This window comes from Antedon bifida, chromosome 8, assembly GCF_963402885.1.
Source record: "Antedon bifida chromosome 8, ecAntBifi1.1, whole genome shotgun sequence".
In the NCBI taxonomy this organism is placed as follows: Eukaryota; Metazoa; Echinodermata; class Crinoidea; order Comatulida; family Antedonidae; genus Antedon; species Antedon bifida.
This window is the reverse complement of record NC_136233.1, coordinates 10,810,539-10,837,663: the sequence shown is the minus strand read 5'-3', so window position 1 is coordinate 10,837,663 and position 27,125 is coordinate 10,810,539. Positions and strand designations below refer to the sequence as shown.

The following is a 27,125-nucleotide window of genomic DNA, read 5'->3' as shown; positions in this document are numbered from 1 at the left end:
TCGTGCAATTCTCCATATGTTGCAATAAAAATAAAAGGGATTTTATATTCTAGCTAGAAATGTAATTTTACAACTATTAGTTACCTTTTGTGGACCTGATATTTATTTGAAGTGTTGTGTACATCTTTCAATTGTGTAAACCCTAAGGTGTATCTTTTGGAAGACTTCGGGTTTACCCCAGTGTTCTGGTTCATCTTGCCACCATTTCATGGACAGAAAATGAGAGCTGTTTTGTGGTACCTAAAAGCCGTGAAGGGATTCTTTTAGGACTGTATGGTTGATTGTGTATGATTGTGCGCACACAGTAGGTTGCAAGTCACAGGTTATACTCAGCACATACACTAACATGGCCAAAGAAAACATTGAGGGTGGCTGTTTAAAGGCCAGGTGCGGGCAAAAAATTTCTATTGATCATACATTCCAATAATTATCGATCTATAGTTTCCCCTATGTTTCATATTTTTTTAGATTTTATTTGTGTTACACGAGCTTGTTGAAAATAAGCACTTTCTTATCAGTGGGGGGATAGTTCAAATTACACAGTAAAATCTCTATTCTTTTGTACACAAGTTTTGTAAATAGAGAGTCATTTTAAAAAGCTATGAAAAATAAACGGTGTGGTAAAAAATGTTATCAGATGACTAAATATAGGTAATATAACTTGAAAATTACATTTCTGGTATTTTTATTCAACTTCAGATTTTTATTTTCATGCTATAGCAAAAATTATCCACCGTATATCCACCATCTTTTTTCACCTTCTAGGGAGTCACCAGACATGTTATTACACTAGGTTAACTACCTAACTACTGAAAAAAAGTCTTCCTGGTTTTTATGGAAGAATTTTGCCAAAGTTTGTATTTGACCATATTAAGGGAAATTCATATTTTTTCGTCTTGATTTCTGTTACAAATATTTGATTTATGTACAATTGACCAAATATTATATTTAAAATTCATGCCTGTACCTGAGCTTTAAACTCCATAAATTTTTAATGTGTTTGTATCTTCAGCACTTTCATTTTCAAAGTTAATAAACTTCAATCACCTTCCCGCAATATTCTCTGTATTACAAGTTGAGGCATGCAATTGGAAAAAAAAAATATGCTTTTTTTTTGTAGCCTATGAAAAATAAGGAGCAACACACATCCTCTTAATACTCCATATTGATATTAATCTAATTAAAATTACAAACAACTAAAATGAACTTTTTTAAAGAAGTTTGTCACTTTTAAGTTTTCAGTTCATATTTTACTTCTCAAATGTAGACAATACTTTAATATTTTTCTTTATTATTTTTTTAATACTTATGCCTCTATTTCAAAAGTGTAGCTTTCAAATAAATTATTAGTTTCATTACAATATAAATGTTCGTATATTCCTGAAATAAACAGTTATTTGGAACAGTGTAGTGTCTTATATGTCTTTGTCAGGCATGTAGAGTATTTGATTGGTTAATTAAAACATTGTCTTTTATCTATTCTCTTCTCTCATTGTATTCATTCTGTCTTATTGTAATCTAATAAAATCAGTTGATTTATTAAAATAAGTGATCCATGAACTGTATACATTTATTTAATAAAGATGTTAATTAATTTTCATCGTAAACAAAGATTTCCAAAGGCTGCATCTACACACATGTTGCTAATCGGTACTCTACTCCTTGTAATAACAACAATATAATCATGATCAAATTACATAAAGATCAACAAAACCATCATGTTGTAATGTAATGCTGCGATAATATTTACTTGTTCATTCTTTCGCCATGCCATTCATTTCTGGTAAATTAATGATGCCTGTTTGGATTGTCAATACAGGATTAATCTTCATTGTACAACTTTCTAGAAAGCAGTTCTTATTAATAATGTTGAAGTTTATCAGCCGAGAATCTGTCGATAGTTGTAGACTAGTATTAGTATCATTAGTTTAATCTGAAATTGCATAATTTTGCAACCAAGAACAAAGTAAATGTGCTTTGCATTGTCATGCCAATTTCGCATTATTGACATCTCTAAATGTGTTTATTGGATCGTTAAGTAAGAGAGAAAAATAAAGCAGCTCAGACAACTTCAAATAGAAAGAAATTGTCAAATGCTATACTGCATGTACAACTGCGTTTTGTTTCTGAAGGCTTGGAGACATTCAGGCATAGAGTTGTTTTGGCAAGGACATATATACACGTTCTAGAAACACCCTAATATAAGACTAATACATTTGAATTTTATTTTTTTCTTTTATTAAAAGTTCATTATTAAAATTAGGGTGTGTATCTGTATTTTTCACGCTACGCATTAAAAAAAATTCTCGTAATGATGATATATGGACCTCAAGTTTTTGAGCACTTAATTATGTTTTATGATAGCTGATTGTGAAGATACGAAGTAAGAGCGTGATTTTAGAAAAATGTCTGTAGATTATGTAACTACTGTGAATGCATAGGCCTACTGCTCCAAAATGGTATAAGATCTATCTATAGTCAAAACTCATATGAAGTTTATTTTTGGTGTATTAAGAAAGTTCTGGTTGTAATTGGTACAGTGAGAATACAGATTTGCGAGCAAGTATATAGCTACCAAGCCATGATACCTTGAATGCTTTCTTAAAATCAACTCTAACTATCACTAATTTATATTTTTCACAAAAATGCTTTACAAATATTATCACTAATGTACAATAAATATTTAATGCTGTTAAGAGATTGTTTACAGTTTAAATTGTTGTCGCCATATTTTTCCATTTACAATTATCGATAATTCACATACAATTCACGCTTTGATTCATTCGACATTAAAAAGCTTTCGTCAGTAATGTTATTATTTTAGTGTTTCATAATTTCAGTTTACGGCCTTGATGGCGTTGAAGAATTATTGATATGAAAATTTAGCAAATCGTCGCCAACGATCAAACATGAAAGTTTTACTGCACATTTCGCAGAGTTACGAATTTGATCTCCCATTATATTTACGTTTTTGAAGAGGCCTATAGGTAATGAGACCTAGATAAGTGTAAAGTTAAAACGGTTTTTGTTAGCGTAGTAAAATGCAATAAATCTTGAATATGTTTGACTGCTGAAAATACCGCTTTAATCTGTCGAGTTACAACATTAAGCTACGCGCTGCATTGTGTAAAAAAATATGAATTTGCCCTACATAACTGAAATGCTAGTCAAGAATATTACTGTACCAACTTCTCAGAAATGCTTACAGTAATGTTATGGACAATATACAATTTATTACTACTGAATTAACTACATCTTATTTATGCAATTATTTTCTAGCAAGTAGTTACTGAAGTAAAATAATTTTGGCATAATTTACTATTACTTATACTAGCAAGTATGCCTGCCCCAGAGTGGGTTTCAAATGTAGTTGAAAACCTACACAGTACAATTCTGATCGTTTTGATACCCTCATTACCCACCAACGCCATTTTCCCTAATACATAATACACCATGGCTTTATGGGTATATTATGCTGACGTGACATAGTGTTAAAAGTGTTCATTCAATCTAATGTAAGAATTCAAATTCTGTATTTTTTTTTAGTGTCAACATCATGCTATATATTGGCGCTATGTTTTAATATGTGACTTTCTTTTTTATCTTCACAGTGGTATAAAGATGGCCGACCGCTTCCGCCTAGTACTCATTATACGGTGTTACCTTCTGGTGCACTGTTCTTGCTGCGAGTAGCTCAAGGTCGCAGTGCACAAGATACGGGTGTGTACGTGTGCGAAGCGACAAATTATCTTGGAAGCGAGATTAGCCAAAATGCCACATTGGAGGTTGCTTGTGAGTATACTTTTGAGTTATGTATGTACCCTCATGGTATGATGGTAGTCTGCTTGCTTTGGTTTCTCTTAATTAAAAAAAATGTGCAATGATAGTTTGAGATCTTTTCGTGCATTGCCTATGGATTAGTTGTTGGCCATTGAATGTATATGTAGATACACAAAGATGAACAGAGGGCAACTGAACTGATTGCTATAGCATTTGGTCTGCTACTGTGGGTCTGTAGAGGGCCTACCATGTTTTAAATTTCCATCACATTTTGACCCAATGATATACTACACAAGTTTGAGATCTGCTCATATTTCTTTATTGTGTGCTCTTTCTGACATTGCCTACGTATTGGATGTTTGGCTGTCACCTTTTGTACGTAAATGTACACAAAGCTTTAACGATGGTCTTGTTGATGAAAATATCTTTGTGATGTTTACAACTGTTTATTCCATGATGTATCAACAAATGTTATTGCTTTTATTTTTAGTTTTTATTCCTGACGTAAATCTGTTGTTATGCTTGCCTTGTTATGAAGGTACTTTTGACCTACATTTAGACACGTATGAAATTAATTTCACATGTACACACTACGTACACGATAGCCAATTCACTTCTTTTAAATTAACGAAACATGAAATTCTGCACTCTCAACATAAAGATTATGAAGAGAAGAATGATTGAATTTCATAGTAGATTTGGGTTTAGTTAAATTGAGTACTTCTAAGGATGACATTCTTAAAAGAATACGTGGAAACATGAGTATGAATAGATTGCCTATTCATAGTATGTCATCAGTGGAGTGATGACATATGAATCTATCAAAGCCTATGTTTATGTGCAACATTCAATGGTACTCAAAATTTTTTTTTTTTTTAAAGGAATTACTGTGTTTATGTGTATACTCAAATGATTTCATAATATTTGTTTAATATGCATATTCAATGGTATTCATTTTTTGTTTAAAGGGACTGTTTTTACTGTACGTGTAACATTTAATGGTAGTCCATAAAATCTGTTTTAAAGGGTGTGTATTTACTATTAACACTCAACTTTCAATGGTATTCCATAATATTTTTGTAAAAAAATGTATGTAATGTATACTGTAATAATAATAATATTGCTTACTAGACTGTGTTGATAGTGTATATCATGGTAAGTCTCATAATATTTTTTAAAGGTACTAAATGTTACAGGGACTGTGCTATAAAGTGTTATGCATTTAATACATAATTTATATATAGATAGTCCCTTTAAAGAACTGTAATGTGTAATGATAGATACTTATTTTAAGAAAGTTATACTCATAGTACTATACAATACAATAATTAGTATTTGGCATGAGTTCATCAAAGATTGTTTGTGTGTAATATCGAATGATATTTCATTAGTTTTTTTGTTAAAGGGACTGTTATAACATTCAATAATTAGTCCTTAAGGGACTGTGTAACATTCAATAATTAGTCCTTAAGGGACTGTGTAACATTCAATAATATTAATGCTTAAATAGATTTTGTTGAACAGTTTCAGCAGTAGAGGCAGTTTTTTCCTAATAATATGTTGATTATTTTTATGAATATTGTTTATCATTGTATATTGGTATGACATGAATAAATCACAAACATAAAATTTAATGTAAAATAATAAAATATATTACCAAATAAATCAATCAAAGATGTAGAAAAAAAATCTATTTTGAACTTTAACGCATTAAAGATGTATTGTCCCCCAAAAACATGAAAAATGAAGATTAATAAAATCAGACTTTGAATATGTTATTTTGTAGTTTTAATCAAGTTAATCACCTACATAGAAAAAAACGAAAAAAAATAATGTTTTCACTTATAAAATGACAAAATAAATGGTTAAATTAAACCAAAAATCCATTGGCTGGCAGCCAATTTGACCATTTTTTGCTTTTAATTACATTTTTTTCAGGTAAATACATTTTTTCCGATCCAATTTTTGGTCAAAGTGGATAACTATTATGTTACATTAAAATGGAATATTCAACCAAATTTTTTTTAAGAATGATTTTTTCTTTAACTTGATAATATTTGATTATTATAATTTGATTTCCCTTTACTTTCTTTAATATCTTATCAACTTGTTATGTAATAAATACTGTAGGTTTAGAAATTGTCACACATATAGATCTTGGAGCCAGCACAAAGACAGTGAAATCTCAAAACCTCCTCAATTTAATCTTATTTGAAAACTACATTTGTGCTGGAGAATTTAATTATGCACACAAGACCAACAGCTTATGTCTTCATCTGAAGGATGCTTGATGAGTATTAAGTGTTTCTTCAAGGTCGCTTGCAGGAATGGCATGTTGAACTTCAGCACTTTGTCACACATATAATATTAGTATTGAAATTAAGGGCAAATTGAGGGCAACCAATTAATTTCTTTCATTACCTTCCACCTGTTTTATGTAATATGTCTTAACAAATTTTAAACATTGCTATGTTGTGCTATGTTTGTAATAAGATTTTACAAAAGGGGCAACTTATAAATTATTATTCAAATATATATTATATATATAATATATAATTTATTTATTAAAATGTCTGCAAGATGTAAAACATACAAGAAGATGAGAGTTATAAAATTGCAGAAAAATAAAATCAAATTAATATGATTTTATTTTAGAAATTTACCAACTGCAAACATTTTCAACAATAAAACAATTTATAATACAAAAAGTTTGAAAATATTAAATAATATTATACGAGTACATTATACTCTTAAAAGAACATATATTTCATCTGTTCCAAGTACAATGTCAAAACACAAATTTTGTTCCAAGTGCGAATAACATTTGAAATGTAAGAATGAAATAATGATATTTAAGATGAACATTTGTAGGTATATAATTGTTGTTGTTGTGATCAAAAGTGTTTATCAAATTGTAAACATCATAAAAAATCCAACGTCATGCTAATTCAAATTTCTAAAAACCTATTTAATTGCGAAATTTGTAAATGTCATCATCGTAATCGTATATTGTTTATAACTGTAGGTCCTTTTTTACAGATTATATTCAAATTATTGGAACTTTATTGACATTTAAAAATATTCATACTTGCAATGTTAAAACACTAAGTTTGAAATTCATGACGTTAGGAAAAATATTGTGACGACTTGATATTATGTCACGAAATAACCACGAACATCTGGTTTCAAAGTAAATGCTTTTTGTGAATATCATTTCTAAAGTTAAATTTTTATACACAGATTATGAAATCGTAACTATTACCTTTAGGTATGTTGTTTCAAAATCATATTAAATTCCAATAATGACACCGATAATGGCATACTTATGAAATGAAAATTCTCTAATATTTATTAAATGTACACTTGAGTTTAAGGCCGAATCATTTTAAAACATATGGCTATTTATTAAAGAAAAAATCTTATCTTTAGCTTGGTTCCCACTAGCAATGCAAGCTACGCAGAACAGCCCATCTTTCAAGTAATGAAAATATTATTCCCATTCAACTCAACTATTTGTATACTATTTTAATAGGTTTATAATTATAAAAAATAAAAGGTTGTTGATGTGTCAAAAACAAATAATGATTGTTAGACTTTTCTCCCAATTCAACTCATAAACATTATCATTATTTCTATGCTATGTTATATAAAGGTTTTTTTTTTACTTAACTTTAGTATAACGTAAAACACTTTTGACATGAACCTTTGCTAATCTGTGCTAACAAGCTTAAGAAAACCGTGATTGCAACAAGACAGTGTTATGTATTAAAAATCATTAGATGTTGAGAATTAGTTCAATTTGATTTAATAAGCGTTTCACCTTCGATTAAATTTATTTTTCTTTTGAACAACTAAGTTCTTCAAAACTTATTTTCAATTAACAACAAAATTTTTTGTTGTAGATAACCATTATTTATCATTGTTTAAATAAAGATGTATTTCCACAAAAGATAAATTAATAAAGATAAAGATGAATTATTAAAAATATAGATGAATGAAATACAACTTTGAATACTGTAGGCCATTTTGTAGTTTTCTAATAAAGTTATTCACTTTTGGCAAAAAAAAAAAAAAATTAGCAAAAAAAATGCTGGAATGATTCCTCTTCTCAAAAATGTAAAAAATAAACCAAACCCATTCACTTCCAGACAATGAGTTTCTGGTTGACTATTTTTAACCTTTTTATCCAATTGATAACTATTATGTGACATTAAAATGGCCTTGCAACAACAATAATGAAATGTTAACATTTATATTAATCTATAGTTGTGTAACTCTGAAAGCTAAATAAAATCAAATTATTAATAAAATACTATTAAATATTAATCAGTTTGACAATTGTTTACAAATTTAATTATTTATTTTGAAATCAATATAAGTTTATTATTTTTACAAACAACCTTGACAAAAAACAATTTTGCTTTGAGCAATTGTCAAGAAAATAGGATGATTAATTTCTTCGTGATTACAATATGTCTTCCGAATAGAGCGTGGCTCAAGGAACATTTATTAAAATGTCAATTCTTTAATGTGCAGAAGAAAGCGATGGGTTTAAATGATAATTATTATGTCACTAATAGTTAGTTTGTATCATTCATCAAATAATATATCAAACAGAATTTATATTAGAAAGAGCTAGTGACATTGGCTAACATAGAATGGAAATAAAAATTATTTATGGCACAGTTTGAAAAACTGTATTGTTTAATATTATTGGTTACTGTCCTTATTTTTGTTATCTGATAAAACATACATTTTTTTTTACATAGATATAAATGTTATGAACAATTTTTTTTCAATTTTCCGACAGACATTACAGACACAGACAATTACTGTAAATTTTTATTTGCACATTACAGAATTAAAATGTTACTGTATTATATTAATTAAGTTCAATAACTATTGAAACTGAAATTTTTAAATACTTTGCAGTCACATTTTATCGCGAAATGTTAATGCTCATTTTTTTGAAAATCGTTATTTGTTTGTAGGTATTTGTTCATGTCTTCATTTTCTTTTTTTCTGATCTGATGGAATTAATAATTAAACTTGGCTTTCAGATTTTATACAGTAGTACCAATCTATACAGTATTTACCATCAATGCCCTAGTTTGAAAAGGGAACTTTACTGTAAATAAAGAAGCAGGTTTATTTAAAACTGGCTACCAAAATGGAAACATCATTGCTCTGAAAAATATTTCCATTTTTATGTGATTATTTTCAACATTCTTTTCTAAATTTTTGGAAGATCTAATTTAATGTATTACAAAAATGATGCAGTAACAAGTGAAATAGATCCAATGGCATTGGTCTTTTATATTTGGCGTCCTTTTTATGAACAAAGATCTTCTTTCGTGGTATGGCGCATTGCAAATGCTCCGTTACATTTTGTTACTATTAAAAAGTCATTTTCTACTTAAGTGCCCTTAATTTAGTTTTTTTATCTATGTATTTTGAATATTTGTTTTCAATGTAAGCATCAAATTCCTCGTTTTTCATGCAATTTGTGGTATTCATAAGTTTTACAAAACGAGTTGGCTAATTTACGCAAGACAGAAAAGATGTTTAGAACATTACGTTTTTCGAATTGTGCTTCACGTCCGTTTGTGATAGTGGTTATTGCATCGTGCTACAAATGTCAATGGTTTATTAATACTCTCATTAAGGGCCTTCTAAATTGCAGATGCTCATTTCAGCTGGCGGCTAGTCTTATTGCAGTGATGTTGTCTACTTTTTGAAACTAAGTTTGGAACATTAAAGAGCATCCGATTTTTGGCAGGTTACACAAATGTCAATTGTAGGCAGTAAATCTTGATGTTTAATTCAATAATTGTTGTACTATACCCTAAGCAGAAATTTCAGAATACCATTTTTGAATAAAACGTTCAAACTGAAAAGATATCAGGTTAGTTGCAGTGATCTTAGCTGCAGTGATTAAAGCTCATCCGATTTTTAGCAGGTTACAGCTGTACCCGAAGAAACTTCCATTCCATTTCTCAATAAAATGTTCAAACCTGCAAAGATATCAGTCTAGTAAATCTAAATATAAATCATAAATACTAAAAATGATTTATATAAATATTTAGTTTGGTGAAAGATGATGATGATTTAAACTCACATCATGTATGATTTGATCATTTGTACATTTAGTCAAATGAATCAATGATGATGATTATTAAATGATGGTTTTTTGGATAGAGGGACTCACTCTATTCTCCCGTCTCATGTCATTTGAAATAAAGTGTGTAAATAAGTGCTAATTTGTTACAATCAATCACACCTGTATAGTACATTTGTTAGCGGTGGGTTACCCAGACTGTAAGCTGAGTTAATTATCACCCAAAGTTTATTTATCAATTAATTCAGGTGGCGACTGAGAAATAAGATAAGCAATGGCCACTTTGTTTAATTATTTTTACACCACACGATAATACACTGCAAACATATGCACACAATGTATATTTGTTTAAATATATCAATCAATAATGTATTGATTATCAAGTTTATCAATAAGTTACATGGTCAATACTTTCAAATTGACCACCAAATAAAATATCCAAAATGCCTCTGAGCATAGTAGAAGTTTACCGAATTGATGTGTGCTGTATATTGTCGCCCTCATGAAAAAGCCTTTCTGATATTTTACAATTGATTTTTGTATTTGTTTAGTACTACTTTTTTGCTCCAGTTGGTTCAAAGACAAGTTATTAAAATAGATAGTCTTGAATTTATTTTATCATGTACTTAATAGACGCAAAATGAAGCACAGCCACGATGAACAATTTATACGTAAATACATTTTACTGAATGAGCGTCAAATTGAAATATATGGCATTTGACAATGTAATGTTGTAGTTTGTCAGTTAAATTTTTATGTACAGATTACGTGCTCTAATTCTGTAGATAAATGTAATCCATAAAATTGACTAATACGATGTGTTCTATACTTCAAACCTATCTATATTAGTCCCAAGGCGTGCGTCTTGCTGGCACCCGCTATATAATAGAGGTATATTGCCAAGTTTCATGGGTTTTCTTTAGCTCTTTCCGTACTCTTAAAATTGTTAAGAATAATCATAAATCTCTATTTTATCCCTGCCATGTAATTATAATTCTGGATGCTAATTGTACAAACTGTAACATTTTAAAGTTAGATTCTAAATATAGATTACTGCAAGTCTGCATAGAAATTTACTAGACACTTGAGGATCCAGGTACATGATTAATTAATTTTTCTTTTCTCCTTTTGGTTCAGTAATCCTTGTCTCCTATAGCATTTTACTAAAAATAATTAAATTATAAGTTAAAAATACAAAACACCACAATTTTTCGCATTGCATATTGCAAATCATCACCATAAACCAAAGGTTTCCAATAATATATTAATACAAAAACAATGAAGTGTTATTTTTCATTTTAGTCTATTTTCATTCGTTGAAAGTTTGACTGTACTATTCAAATTCATTTAACTCATAAACGTTAATTATTTGTCTAAAATTTATTGTAATTAATTTTAATATTAGTAGGTTTTAAAGGTAGCTCTACACACCTTAAATCACCTTCTTTCACCCTTATAATTTGTCTTGTCCAAATATGCTCTCAACATTGAGAAATTGTTCAAGCATTTAGAAAAAAAGAAAAAGGCTTTAGGATCATGCTCAGGTTTAACAATAAAATTATTGTTATATCAGAGTAATTTGTTTTCGTTCACAGTAATTCTTATTCTAAAATAACTTTTAGTAGCATTCAGTCGTCTGTTGTCTAGTGATGCGCAGCGAAATTGCTAATGTTTTAGGAAATCCACATCCATTCCAATCATCTTATCATGAAAATATAACATAAGTTTGACATGGTGTCTGCATATCATATATTCTATACCCAGCTGTAGTTTGTTATAGGGATTCGCAGAAGGAAATGATCGGGAGGCAGAGTTCCGATGAAGGAGATTCTATAACAACTTTTTAAAGTCATAAACCATAATTGAGAACATTTGATATTCCTGTGTGCATCGGTAAATTGTTAGTGATTACATCTGGTAAAAAACGAGGGTATAAAATCTATTTGATATTGAGTGATGGGATTAGATTTCTAAATGAACATGCCGGTAGTAATAAATGGAATCAAAACCCGTCCTAATTCAACTGCTGTCTTGGGCCTGCTTTCTAGGCCTGGTTCTGTCATAACGGCTACTGTAAGACTGATGGATTTCCTACAGAAGTATATATACATATCCTCTAGCATTTTCAGTTTATCTTCTTCTCTGTCGCATGAACAATTTTTTAATCAGTATAAGTAATATATAATTGATTACTTAAGCCCACTTGACCCCTGTGACCTTGTTTTTATTGGTTGATCCTCTGGATTTGCCAGATTTCCTTCTATATCTATTATGGATGATTTTGTAATAGAGGATAAGTCCGCACCCCAGTATATGTAATACTACTGCGGCTTATCCACAATACAAGCACCTGTGTGTGCTGTCAGATCTTGTGGCCAACACCTGCCTAAGGTACTTTATTACTTGTATCTGTCACTGTCATTTTTACCTTTTGCTAATCCTCTTGCAGAGCTCGCAACTATCTGGCATACAGTAGACCTAAAGTTTAAGGAGGCTGTAAATTAAAGAACAGTGTCAAGATTAATCATTGTACTTTCTCCATTTTCTTTGGTAACCTATTTTCATAGCTAGATGCTGTTTATCACAACTGTAGGGAAAATGGTGAACGTTAAACAGAAAGATAAATGAAAAGAAGTGCAAAAATAGTATTAAAGGTAATGCAGAATTATGTGGGAGGGGGACAACCAAAATGGGTCTAAATTTAATTAGTATAAACATAGATGTATTCGGTTGTGTACAATCATGCAATAAGTATATGGAAAAGAATTTCCGCTTTTATTGAGCCAAATTAATGCTGTCAAAGCAGCGCATCATCAAAAAGGAATCAGACACTGAACTTCAGTAAACATAATTACTGCAGTATGTTGACAGGGTTTGGATACAGTAATCTATTTCTCTGTAAATGAATTCATAAACATTTTTATTTTAATTTGAACTTCATACAATAGCAAATAAATGTCCATAACATGATTAAAACATTAAACCATATGCCAAGATATTTAAATTTGATTAAAAAAAGATTCTTTCATTTGATTGATGATTCTAAATTTATAAATCAGTATTTTTTCCTGTACATAACAAAAATATATAAAGTTTGATAACCTCCTTGTACTTAATTTATCAATGTTTAGTTGCCCTTTTCAGTAGTTCAACTACAGTAGTTTACTTACCTTAATTATTTATTGTTAGCTATTTAATATTCATAAACCAGTGATTTATTATTTATTGATTTTATGGTTTGATAAAATTATTTGGGTCTTAATTCAATTAATAATTCCATCAATTAATTATATATTTATACATAATAAGTAAAATAAAAATAATATAGTTAATAATATAGTATAGTGTTGTTTAATCCAATCAAATCATGTTCTAATTTTAAAGTTTAATTTTCAATCTATTAAATAATTAAATGTATTAAATCCGGCTTAATACAGTTCCAGTCAAATATTATTAAATAATGTTGTTTTCTTTTTTTTTAAATAAAGTGTTTATGAGTTAAATTAGGAAATTATTTTCATAAATTTTGCATTGGATGAAAAAGTGCCAAAACTATAAAATAGTATATAAGAAAAGTAGCTTCAACTTATTCCGTCTCGTGCCTAATCACGCATAGTGTGTGGTTTTACTAGAAACCAAGGAAAGAAGGATTTTGAAATTATCTTCACTGTTGGTGGTTAAGCCATGGCACAACCTATAGCTTTTGTTCAGGAAACAATGCGACAAATTACTGTAAATTGAGCTACACTTAAGGTGATATTATGCCGCTTTAATATCCACATAAAGTAACCAAAAAATCCCTTTAATGTTTCCTTCACAGAAGGCTTAAGAAAGATGGACAGAACATATGGTATATGCATGAGGAATTATTTCCTCTATGGTACATGTGCTTGTCTATTTTATTAATATCCTATTTTCAAATAATAATAATAATGCGCTGCTCTCACAGCATTTGTTTGGTCCAATAAAACATATCGGAAATTCGTTTTTTGTACAATATTTAAAGAAATTATGAAATGAAGTAAAAGGAAGACTGATGTAAGTTTAATAAGTCATCCTAGTAAACATGTCATAATGTCTTCAGAATACCAGTAATAGTTAAACCAAGGGACCATGTCCAAATTATGTCTACTGCAGTTACTGCCGTAGCTATATTTTGTTTACTCTTTAATCTGTTTATGCAATTATTTAGGTTTTCTTGGTTTAATAATACGTACACGCTCATGTTTATTGCAGTGACTACCTCATAAACATGAATAACAAATGAAACTAGAATGCATACCTCCGCCTACTGTAATATTTTCCTACATAAGATTTCACCCAAAAAAATGTGTATATATATATATATATATATGATGAAGGGCTAGTGTTGCCCGAAAGCTCTGCTAACTTTTCTGGCTGTTTTACTTTATCATTTTGATTTAGCTTTTCGCTTTTTTTTTTGTATCTCCATTGAGATCCAGCCACTGATACCCACAGCATTGTCATTTTTTCAGTAATTTGCCTTTGGATTTATATACAGTATATATATCTAAAAATGCTGTGTGTGATTAGGCTAATTTCACTACAACCATGTGTATGTGAATTTGGTGTAATGATTATATACCCAGCCTTTCAACTAACAATAGTTTCTGTTGACTAACAATAGGACAGCAATGCCAAAAACAAATATTATTAAATGTGCAACTATGTTTTATCTTGGCAGATCAATTCATTGTATATGTAGAACATTATTAAATGTTCAAATATGTTTTATCTCCATGGAGGACAATTTTCATCTTATTAAATTTGTTATGTACACTTATAATGTGTATAAAGTGTAAGTCATACCAGTAAATATGTCATTCTTCAGATACCAGTAATAATAATATGGTTGTTAAATTTATTATAAATAAAATGAAATTACAGTTTCCAACCATAGTCTTTTAACAATGAAAGAAAGTATAATTCTACTTCAATTTTCTATTTTTTTTCTGTCATATATCATAATAACTATTTATAAATATATGAATTATAATTTTTTTTTACTACAATGATTATTACTACGGCTTTATTTTTACATAATTAATTTTAACTCAATTCTTTGCAGATTTTAAAGACATTCTGAAGTGGTCTACGTGTTTGATAACTTTGTAAAAATCATTTTTTTTTCTAATTTCTATATGGGAATATATGAGGAATTTTAATTGTTTTATGTTACTGTAATTCTAAAAAATACTAATTATAGTGAATATATTTGCAACATTTTATACTGTACTGTATGTTATGAAGTCAATATTTTATAGTTGATGTAATATATTTACTGTAGCATATGCTGGTAATTTACACAAACCAATGATCATTTTATAAGAGCATTTTAGATTATGTCATTTTTTTATGTGGAAATTGCTGTCATTATTGTACATGTTATGTACATTACTGAATCTCATCTAGGTCGTTGTCGGCCTATCATACTCAAAAAGTGATAAGATCAAACATATTGTTTGATACGTGGTCATAAGTTCATATTGATAATTGGTAGATCGTCTGCTTCGGATGGATCACTAGTTATTGCTGGTAATCCTTCGGTTGTTCCTGCGGGCAATCTGCGTGGCTCGTGCATTAAAAGAATGTAACAAATTTGCACTAATCTCTCTTCAGTAACGGGTCATACATCAATGTATCAACTGTGTATTTGGAAGCGGCTAGGCTTTTCCAGTCGTTCAGAACAGCTGTTGTTTCCTTAATGCAACCTGGCCTTGTCGCAGATATACAGTTATTACTATTTCCTTCTAGGAGTTATTAACAATGATTTGTTAAACACGATTGGGTTGTCACGTTTAATGACAATGACAAGGATGTAGGTTACAGAACTAGAAATTCTTTTTAAACTTTCATTAAAACTAACCAATTACCTGTCAATGTATTCATTCTGTAATTATGAATTACTGTGATTTATAATAATTTAATTTGTGTTTAATGCAAATTTGATTTTATTTTACGCAATATGTATATCGCCATACAATTATAATAGAAGCATTTTATTTCCATAGGGGTTGTCTCTAGGCACTCTATTATAAGTGAAGATGATATGTGTGTGACATCACTATTTTTTATTTTTACTTTCTGTTATTTTTAAGTACTTTGATTTATAATAATTTAATTTTTATTGAATGCAGATTCTTAATTTTACTCTATTCAATGAATGTTATGTCCAATTACAATGTAATATTTCCATAGGGGGATGTGTCTTGTAAAACTTACAGTGAATACTGTTTAAGTATATATTATTATAGTGTTTTTTTTCTTCACATTTACTATTGTGATTTTTATGTGATTAATATAATATAGTACATTCTGTGACATTATTAAAGAGAATTCTACAACTCACACTAAAAGACAGAATCAAACGTTCCAAAATAAGGAAAACAACCTAAATTAAAGACATTTTAGATAAACTTGAAAAAAAATAAATGGAGATGGGCAAGACACATAACAAATGGACAAAAAGAGTCAAAGAATGGCAACCAAGAACTTGAAGAATAAGATGACGAAGACAAAAAAGAAGGTGGGGAGATGGCATCAAGTGATGACTGCCAACTGGTTGACAGCTTGAGAGAAGAGGAGTTGAAAAATGCTCGAGGAGGGTTACATCCACCAGTAGGTGACATAACCTATGGTGATGACGATGTTACTTTTGTCACTATTTACTGTAGCAGTTACTCAATACTGTACTTAGTAGCTTCTTTTCTGAATATGCCACTCATAAATATCCAGTATCTATCAACATGTTACAGAAAGTTTTAAAGCAGTATAGTAGATTTCAAATAATTTTTGACCAATCAGAAGAAAAAATATTAATAATAAAATGTATATATATATATAGGGCATCTAAAGTATCTGATAGTTGGAACTACAACAATCTGTCAGTAATTTCCCTTGAACATACAAAACTCATGAATATTAATGAGCTTATTAATTAGTTATGCGGGAGTGAAAGAAACTTTCCCCTGGGTAGTAAACAATTATCATCTGACAATGACCGACTTTCTCAATCCATATTTAGTATTTTTCGATCTATTGGATCAACAAAAAAAGAAAATTCTCTTCTATAATTGGATCCAAATGAATTTGTTTCAAGATCTGCACAATCTATTTGAGATTTGTAGGCTTCTAGCTGGTGACTTCTACTACTAGCCCAACATAAAATGTCAATAAAAATTAATTGGACAGCAATTTTACCTTTGTCCCAGTTGGTTAGTAAACAAACCTACCACCATAACACACTGGTTAATTAAAATTAAAATCTATAAATCTAATCAGGTGATATTAATTATGCATGTAGTTTTGTAATATTCATTTGAACTATAACATTAACCCCAATTTGTTGGACACCTTCAGTACCATAAAAAGTGTCCCCTTTTAGTGTTGTCCCCTGAAGTGTTACATAGGCTATAACTTCCCCATGTTCGTTTCATGGGAAATTGTCCTCTTAATATGGGTTTCCCAGAGGAGAGGTTCCATTTTATCAATATTGCTAATGTAATTATCTTGGTACACCTGCAATTTTTTATGAATAAAACATTTAATAAATTTAATTTCAGTTATCAAAAAGTTATGACATGTGCAAAGGTAACCCTGTTCTATTTGTAAATAATAAATTTTTTACTAGCAGATATTTTTTGCCTGTTTGCCTAGGTAACTATTGTAAATATGTTATAATAACAAACATGATGACCAAGTTAGCAAAGCCTTGTGTAAATCAATCATTTTCTTTCACCTGGCATAATATGCAAATTTAAAAAAAAATTATCTGCCGAGATATTTATGTTTGCCTCCATGTAGCTATCATAATGAACCATATTAAAGATAAAAGCCCTATTATCCCCTTTGATTTGTAAATGCAATATTTTTTTACCTGGCTTAATATGCAAATTACCAGGTAATCATTTGTCTTGTGTGTGATATGTGTTATTATTTGCACAGCTTCTGTAATTGATAATTTTTGTATTGCGTATTGCAGATATTTTTCATTTCATGAGAAGCATTAGAGTGGCAATTGTATTTTTAATAGTACACTGCATTGATATTAAAAGTTTAAGTTGGCTTGGATCACAGTGTGGACTGATCTACTGAGAGTGTATAGTTACTGTATACCCCAGGGTAGACTTATACCATTATCAGTGGTATTTAGAAAGTGTTATAATTGAATGTTTTGATGTGTGAAGTGAAATCCTGATCAACTTTTTTTTTCAATTCAATTCCATTTATAATATAATTTGCATAAATTACATTTAAAAATCATGTTGCTCTGAAAACAAGGCAAAAGCTATGGCACATCTTTCTCTAACATTGAGTGCTTTAATGTCAGTTGGGTAAACACATTATTTTTTTCCCATCTCTTACGTCTAAACAAAGTTTAAATTATCAGGGTTCAAGGGTGAGATAATGTCATTGATGATTGCGTACTTTAAGTCAACCTAGAGGCAACCACCGGTAATTAATATCAACTGTGTTTACCTTACTATTATTATTATATCGCTCAAAATAGCCGTAATTTTTCTCTCAAATTGGTAATAAACGTACAGCTTTTAAAAGCTTTAAAGCCAGAATATATTCCTGTCTACAGTGGGGCTAATTTAAAAAATTGATTATTATTATTATTATTGAAAGTATTGGTAATTTAAATATTTATGCCTTATGGCAGTGCAGAGTTCTCAATTAAGAGAACTATAAAGAATTAATAAGAAAAGTAATTAGCGTCTGGTGCCAGAAAGGTAATAGAAAAGCTCCTAAAATCATTAATTTGTTGCAGTTTGTTCTCAGATTTATTTTTTATAAATGAACTCTGGACATTTACTAGGACACTAGAATAAATTATTGATTAAGTTTAAAATTATAATTTTGAATGGATTTTGAAAAGGTTACATACTTCATGAATAACATTGTAAAGGAATGTGTTCCAAAGAAATTTGTCTGTAGACCCTTTTTTTAAAGTGAAATATGTCATGTAGTGTAAATGGTTTTATTTTATTGGTTTGAGTATATATAGCCATTAGTCTGGTTTGCGCCTAGCTTACCTGGATAAACCAACATAGGCCTTTACTCCTCCTCCCTACATGGGGAGGACAAACTGTAAGAGAATATAACTCAAAGGGATTTTCGACATTTGTGTTACCTTTCGAGTGTCCCTAGGAGGGGAAAAGGCCTAAAGTTGATTTATCCAGGTATGCCGTGCAGAGACAACCAACCACTTTCTTGTGTATTTAAATTATATTAAGTCAAAAAAAATGTATCAATATAATTTCATTATAAAGTAGTAGAATTATAAAAATAAACTAATATAATTAATGGGGGAAAAATGACTAATAGGCCCTAATGATCAAATTAATTTGAAATACATATTGAAAAAACAAAACAAGTTTCTTAGTAGCAGCTCACCAAGACTAATGTATAATTTATTAGATGGATGAGGGAATTATATTAATTTCTGGACTTCTACTTAAAAGATCAAGAAGAAAGTAGATTGGTCTGCATGTTGACTACTTGTGTTTACCATTGGGCTAGTTAATTTATTATTTGTATTCACCCAGGAGCCAAAATGGTACCTGATTGCATTTTTAATCATTCATCATTCAAATTGTATTTATAATAAGCTTTGTTGTGTTATTTTTATTTACCCAGGAGCCCAAATGATGGAATTTTTATAATCATTCGTCACTTAACTTGTATTTATACTAGGCTTCTTGTTCTCTCTTATTTGTATTCACCCAGGAGCCCAAATGATTCCCATTATGCATCATATCATTCTTCATTCAACTTGTATTTCAACAAGCTTTGTCTTTTAGTATGTTCACCGGGGAGCTGAATAAATACCTAAAAATACCTTTAACTAATTTTTGATATAGAATATGTTACTAGGTGAATTTACATAAGTTAATGATATGCTTGGTTGCACACAAATTTCAGACTAGGGAATTATGCTCTTCTGTATCTGTCAATTTAGCACCCTATATAATACTGTATATACTGTATATATATATATATATATATATATATAAAACATTTCACATCTCATACTACATCTTTTATGATGAATTACATAAAATAGATTTCAAAACAATATCTTGTTTTTTTATGGGATGTTCGTAAAGATTATTATCCCTTTCAACTAATGTGCCATGGGACGAAATTCTACAACAAACAAGGATTACTTTTTAAGTGAACTAATGTCATTAGGAGTATTAAAACACCGACAACATTACAGACAGATTCATATAAATCCAGCGTGCTCTCAATTTCACAAAGTTCATCGCAAGTCCTATATTACTTTACATTGTTTTTTTGAAAGGATATGTTTATTTTATTGCCATGTGTAGTGTACAGTGTAAATGTATTTAAGTATGTTGCAGAAGAATCTTGAAATAAACTTTAGGTTCCATTTTTGCAATAAAGCATGAAACTTGTTTTATGGCTTTACAATAAATAGAATGGTGTATAGGTTGATAGTTAGCTGTGACAAATCCAATGAATTTGAGATGATGGTTAAACACTAGCGATCTTTTGTTCTGATGCTGACTATGCATCTGTCTAGTGCAAAAGTCGTGCATGCTCAGAAACATAAGAGTATGTAGAATGACTGTATGTTAGCTGCTGTGTGGCACGCTGTGAAAACTTTACATTTTTAGGATCTGTGCTGCCATTTATCTTTTTTTTAAAGTGAAAATAGTTAAAGCAGTGCTGAAGTTATCTACAATTGACCAGTTTAAAAAATGTACAAAATCCGGTTCATGTTTTCAATTCAATTCTGGTTTATTCAAAATCTTTCATGCGGGGTATAGTTTATGTGAACATATAGTAGGCCTACTGTAGAATGTTTAGAAAGGAAAGTTTTTTTTCTAATGCCTTTAGCAATATCATATAGTATTGTAGATTATAGGTACTGTTGTAATATATATATAAATAGATGGTACTTGATTCTTTTTCTCCAGATATGCGAGATGATTTTCGGAAGGTGTCTGATGATCTTTCTGCCTCTTCTGGTGACCAGTTGGAGTTAGAATGCACACCACCAAGAGCTAATCCAACTCCAAATGTGACCTGGGAAAAAGATGGTCAACCAGTGGTACTGAGTGGTAGAAGGAGACAGCAAGATGGCAATCTCCAGTTTACACAAGTAAGTTGTACATTCTCTTGTATTCTCTCTCTTGAAATCTTGAGATAATACATGAAAGCACAATCAGATGCTTTATTCTGGGACTGAAGACAATCTCAAGAGCCAGTCAAGAAAGATCTGTTAATCTGTAGTCTTCACCAATCACACTTAAGTGAAACATTTTCCTTTAGATACTGAAGGGATTCAATAACATTATGTAAACATTTGCCTTATTTAAATACATTTGTTTAAAAAATGTAGAATGTTACTGCAAATAAAAAGTGTATGATTACCCAAACAAATATTGCTATTACTTGCATAAACAGGCTAAAAAATAAACAAATTGTCATTACTGCAGAACTGCAATAGTATAATGGTCCCTTAATCTTGCATGTTGAAGAAGTTTGTTTTATCAATTAATACAACACAAAGAAAAAAACATTATACATGATGCCTAAACAATCAATTGAATAAAACAAACATTACAGCTTATATAGTAAGAAACTTGGTCATATGTAAACGTGATAAGTACCACTTACAGAATAGTAATTCCAAAATAATTTCTAAGCAGGAGAGTTGACCAAGTGTGGCGCATTCTCTGTGAATCTACTTAGAATTTAGCGCTTCCGATCGTTGAAAGCTCATCAGGACACTAGTGTGCCGTCATGTGTGACAAGACGATTGAGGAATTGATTAATTTTATATAACCACCGACGGCATTTTCCTTTCATGATGCCAATTGCGGCATAACTTTGAATTTGCGTGTAGACTTGGATTAAGTTTTCATTTAACAATGAATGAATGTGCCATAGACATAACTTTATCACATGAATTGCTGTATTAAATGTCTATATTACTGTATGTGGAGTGATTGTTAGAATACACATACAAGAAAACAATTAATATTTTTTCTAAACTAGTTTGACAAAACAAGTGTGATATGCCCAAATATGGTAGTGATATTCTTAAATATGGTTGTGATATCACTTCGTCGGGTCCATATATGGGCACATCACATTTTTGACCAAAAAAATAAAACTTTGATAGTGTAGACAGAGCTTTATTTATAGCTTCCTAAATCAAAAATCAAAATAAACTACAAAATGAAAAAAAACAAAAAAACTTTAATTTATAATACAGTAGAACATTTGATTAAAGGGACATTCCAAAACCAACAAATTGTTCCCTGAAGCCACTAGCTTTAACGGCTACTGTGTGTGGCTTCTCTGGAGATTGTCTCAAAACTGTCATAAAAAAATAAAAAATACTTACTCAGAATAAAAGTCATACTAATTAAGCATTTATTAACAGATTGTTTTTATTTGTCTGTAGGTGAGGGCAGTAGATGAGGGTGAGTACGTCTGCATAGCAACAAACATGGCAGAAACCAAGCGAAGCAGAGCTGTTGTGTTACAAGTTTCTGGTAAGTTAATTCAATTATAAAGCATGTTATCCACTAGTGTAAAGGCAGTAAGTGCTCACTGACTAAACCCTAGGCCCCAGAAGCCCCAGAGCAAGAGCAGCCCTAATGCAACTACCCAGCGTTGGGGCCCCTAAGGAAACCAGTGGCTTCCATCCCTCTCCCCCTCCCCCACCTGTGTTATGCCATTGATTAGGACGAATGACTAATCATTCGGTACATGCTTTTATTTTATTATCTTGCATGCACATAAACCAACGTGCAAAAGAATTTATTTAGATCTGTATTTTTACTGCTACACAGCACACTACTTAGCAGAACTTCACAAATTACGCTCAATTTGAATACCTCGGTTTGGTTGACATGTATATATATCAATTGCTTCCGATTGATATATCTTATAACCTTTAACATAAGGAAAGCTTTTGATACAAGACATCAATTTCATGTATGTTATCTAATTAATTACATTTATAACTTTTCATGTCCCACAAGCAACTATTAAAGATATTTTTTCCAGCTCAATTCTCCTGACTTGAATGTCATTTCATGTTCTTCCCATTAATGGATTAATTTGACAGGCTTGAGTCAAGTCAAATGACATACACACTTTAAACTAGATTAGGATTCTGTGCCCAGTTACAAATAAGATTAAGATTCAGCCTTCAGTTGGCTAACTGATATACCTGAGAGCAGTTAATTAGATGAACGTTGTATATATTCATTTAAACTGTCACGGCAGCCTGATGTTTTTCCAACTTCATTATTTTCAGTAGAACAGTTCTTTAATTCTTCAATTTATTTAGTGTACTGTGACATAATCCTGCCAGAGCACTGTGGGCAAACTTACTTACACAAACAGTAAAATAGGATCAACTAAAGCAAAAGTTATCATATTTTTATAGCAGACTTGCTACTATAAAAATCTGATTTACAAATTTTTAGTTTTCCATTGGATAAGATTTTTGTTGTAAATTCTCCAATGTGTAAATGACCTAAACGACCTAAAGATTATCTTGTGTTTAGTTAATTGATCTTTGAAGATGTACGTTCAAGAATTGTTTGTGCGAGATTTTAAGTAACGGTACCTACTAATTGATATAAGTAATTAGGATAGCTCTGTCTTATTGATCTGTTTTTGTGATTTCCTAACAGAAGGTCCAGACTTCCTGATCGTACCTGAAGATACTGTCGCCACGGTCGGTGAAACGGTCAAGCTAGAATGTCAGGCAGACGGTCAACCCATACCGGCCATTAGTTGGAGTAGACTGGAAAGTCCGATGGCAACCGGCAGGTGGGTTGATATTGAATGATGGAGTAGTTTAATAATCCTCAATGAATGAATATGCTTAATTGAATTTTCATTCATAATTATACAGATGATATTATATTCTATTTAACCTTGATAAAGCACAGGATTCTTCTACTCAGAGCTGTGTGAAAACAAAATGGAAAACGTTAGGACCTTGTTCACACTAACAAATTCATGCATCTAACAAAAGAGGGCCTTGTTCACACTAACAAATTCACGCATCTATCAAAAGAGAATAATTTCACTATCGGGTTGTTTTGGATTGGTTTATTCCATGTTGTGGGAGTCTATTTTTAGACACAATGATTTTTTTCTTTAGACAGGATTGCCACTACGATAGTGAATGAAATCACTTTTGGTAATATCCTTGGCAATATGCCTACATTGAGATGTAGAATAAGAATAACATAATTACAAAACATTCTACATCAGTAGCCATCTAGAATTCAGTGGTTCTTAAAGACATCATGGATGTTCTTAGCAAAATGTAATAATTACTTTCTTAATGTATAACAAAAAAAACAGTTGTGAAAATCCTGCAAGTACTCGCTTTTAATCGGCTTATTTTAATAGGACTGTCACCTCCTCTGAAAAAATTGCAATCATTATTACAACGGGTGTTCATGGCGTGTCGATAGATACAGATTTAACTGTCAAAGATGATGAGAAACCATTGAAAGGCTTGAATCTAAGAAATTGCAAAACGCTTGAAAACGAGTACGCTAGGATAATACGGATTTACATCCGTCAAACATTCTCGTGTTTGATGACCGATTGCTCAAGGAATGACTAATGGCATAAAATCATATAGGCTGTAACAATTAAGTAAATAACATATATCCAGTAGGATCTCAGGCGATTTTTACATAACTATAATTATGTGTGATCAGAAGATGACAGCGAATGTATAGATGTTTTATTTCACAAAATCCAATCAACCATAAGAAATAAATTATAGTTATACTTTTATTGACCTTGTAGATTTATGAGGATTTAAAAAAAAATTCTAATAAGAAAATCAAAGAAAACAGAAACTAGTATCCAAATTGAAACTTAAATCCAAGACTTTCAGGTTTAGGACTTCTGTTTTGTAAGAAAACAAATTATTAACTTTAGATAAAGACACTGTTTTTTCTCAAAATATATATATTTTTTTAATTCTTTGTTTTGGTAGGCCTATGTAAAAGAACTTGTTTTGGGGTACTACACTGACAATTACATTACATTACATGGTTTTTTTTTACACTATCAATATTTTATTTTCAGTTGTTTAAGGTAGTTTAAGGTAAAATCAAAATCAGACAAAAAGCATCCCTAAAACCTAAACCTCTCTCAAAAACCAAAAGGTCCAATATTTTGTAGTGTATTATGATAGTCCCATTATTTTGATCTGGATGTATAGGCCTCTCTCTAACCAGTTCAGATAAGTTTTTACAAGAAATGCTTACCGTAACAATCATGTTTTTTCCTAATCAGGGATTCCCAGGGTGTAGTCCCACCCTTCAAAATCAGCCCAATTTCGTATTCTAGGGCTGTGTGGGATTATACCAGAGGATATACGGGAATTTATTTGAACCTATAAATTTCTAATTTATGTATTTAACCTTAATTAATCATTAATTTCATTGTACTGCATGTGTGTTATACCTTCAAATGGTTGTAATGTTTGTTGAAAATTATTATGTGAACTAAAGTGTCGTAGTACGTTCTTAATGAGAAAATTGTAAAAACAACATTTTGTAATAATTACAAATTAATAAAACGTGTCGGGTATATTACATGTATGTATTAACAACTGATATTATTTTGTTAGCAAACATTTTCTAAATAATCCAATTACATACAAGGCCATCTCATCATTGGATCCTCATTTACCTAAGCTCTAATTCCAGCCCTCAATTTCCTGAGGCAAATTAATGAAAGATGATATTGATTAGGGCCCCAGACAGAGTTTCAATTGATATTATATTCTACCATATACAGTTTATTATATGGTTCAGTGATCAGGCTTTGGGTTTTCATTGAGGAGAGCATGGGTTCGAATCTATCAGTCTGAGAGTTTCAATTACATGGTTTCAATGGCCAAGCGTTTTTAAATAATTATAGCTTACATTAGTTTAATGTTCAGTTATCAGGCTTTACTCCTTTTCATCAATATATTTGAATCTATCTAGTTGTATTCAACAGAAGAGAACACTTCATTTGTAGCGGAATTAAAATTTACTTTTAATTTTAATGAAATGTATACTTATGTCTATTAGGGTAGCAGTACTGGAAGACAACTCTCTTCGCATCAGGGATGCAACTATAGCTGATTCTGGCACTTATGTCTGTACTGCACAGAGCCAAGTTGGAAAGAAGTCAAAACAAGCTACTATCAAAATAGTCGGTAAGTCAATTCTTATTAGAAGACCAGGACTGGAATGTGAAATTATTGTTTGTTTGTTTTAACACAAAATGAGTAAGTATTTTACATAATACAGCTGGTGTCTTAATATTTGGTCATTCTTACCAATCAGTATCCATGATATACACATGGAGAGTTCACCAAGATTAAAAATCTGATCATACACAAATTGGAGCATAGTGCAGTTCTACTCATTTAAATAAAACTGTATTCATACGGAATTCAAATTCAGAGAATGTTTATGTATGTCGTCACTGTATTCTTTGTCATTAGCCCATGTTCGTTCTCAGTTTGATTAAGTGTGAATATAGCTTAAGGGTCCATGAAAGGGATGTTTGCAAGCCTCCTATGCTATTAAAAAGCCAACATGATTCATCTTTCGGGGTAGCTGTCTAGTCTCTGTAGTGTTTGCTTTAAACAAACTATAATCAAATTAAACCACATAAGCCATGATACTGATGATATGCAAACAATGTTATGACACATGCATTGAATTTAATAACATTGTAATTACATTAGGTAATAGGTAACTCGGTGAATGCCGCATTTCTCTATCATATAAATTAGAAGCACATATTTTTGTCTCTAATACTCAGTTCATATTCTTTAAAACATTCATTAGACATTTAGATTATATTCTGTTTTAAAATTGATTGGTTGTTAATTGATGAGTAGGTGTATTTAGTACATTCACTTGAAGCGATATGGACGATTTTGACAGAGAAGAATTTCTTGTGGAGTTTTTAATTGAGTGTAGAGTGCATGAAATTCTTTATTACACTTTAGGTCATTGCTCCTGAGAGAAACAAGTCAAGCTTTGCTCTGGCTCTCTGGAATTGTCTGAAACTTTCCTATGCAAGATATCTGTACTACATTTCAGAGGCCACCTAAATTCTCCCAAGATTACCCTGTAACCCTTAAATTGTCCTATATTCTTCGATCACCTAAGATTCA

General features: G+C 30.5%; 1 protein-coding gene across 2 annotated transcripts in view; it reads left to right on the top strand.

The window, feature by feature from the left end:
- LOC144850606 (roundabout homolog 2-like) overlaps nt 1-27,125 on the top strand; it is an 87,127-nt gene that overhangs the window by 33,838 nt on the left and 26,164 nt on the right. For both annotated transcript variants that reach the window (XM_078707931.1, XM_078707929.1), the window contains exons 3-7: nt 3,612-3,792; nt 20,869-21,053; nt 22,365-22,455; nt 23,608-23,746; nt 26,026-26,153. In XM_078707931.1, the coding sequence (XP_078564057.1) occupies nt 3,612-3,792; nt 20,869-21,053; nt 22,365-22,455; nt 23,608-23,746; nt 26,026-26,153 (724 nt within the window). The remainder of the gene's footprint in view (nt 1-3,611; nt 3,793-20,868; nt 21,054-22,364; nt 22,456-23,607; nt 23,747-26,025; nt 26,154-27,125) is intronic.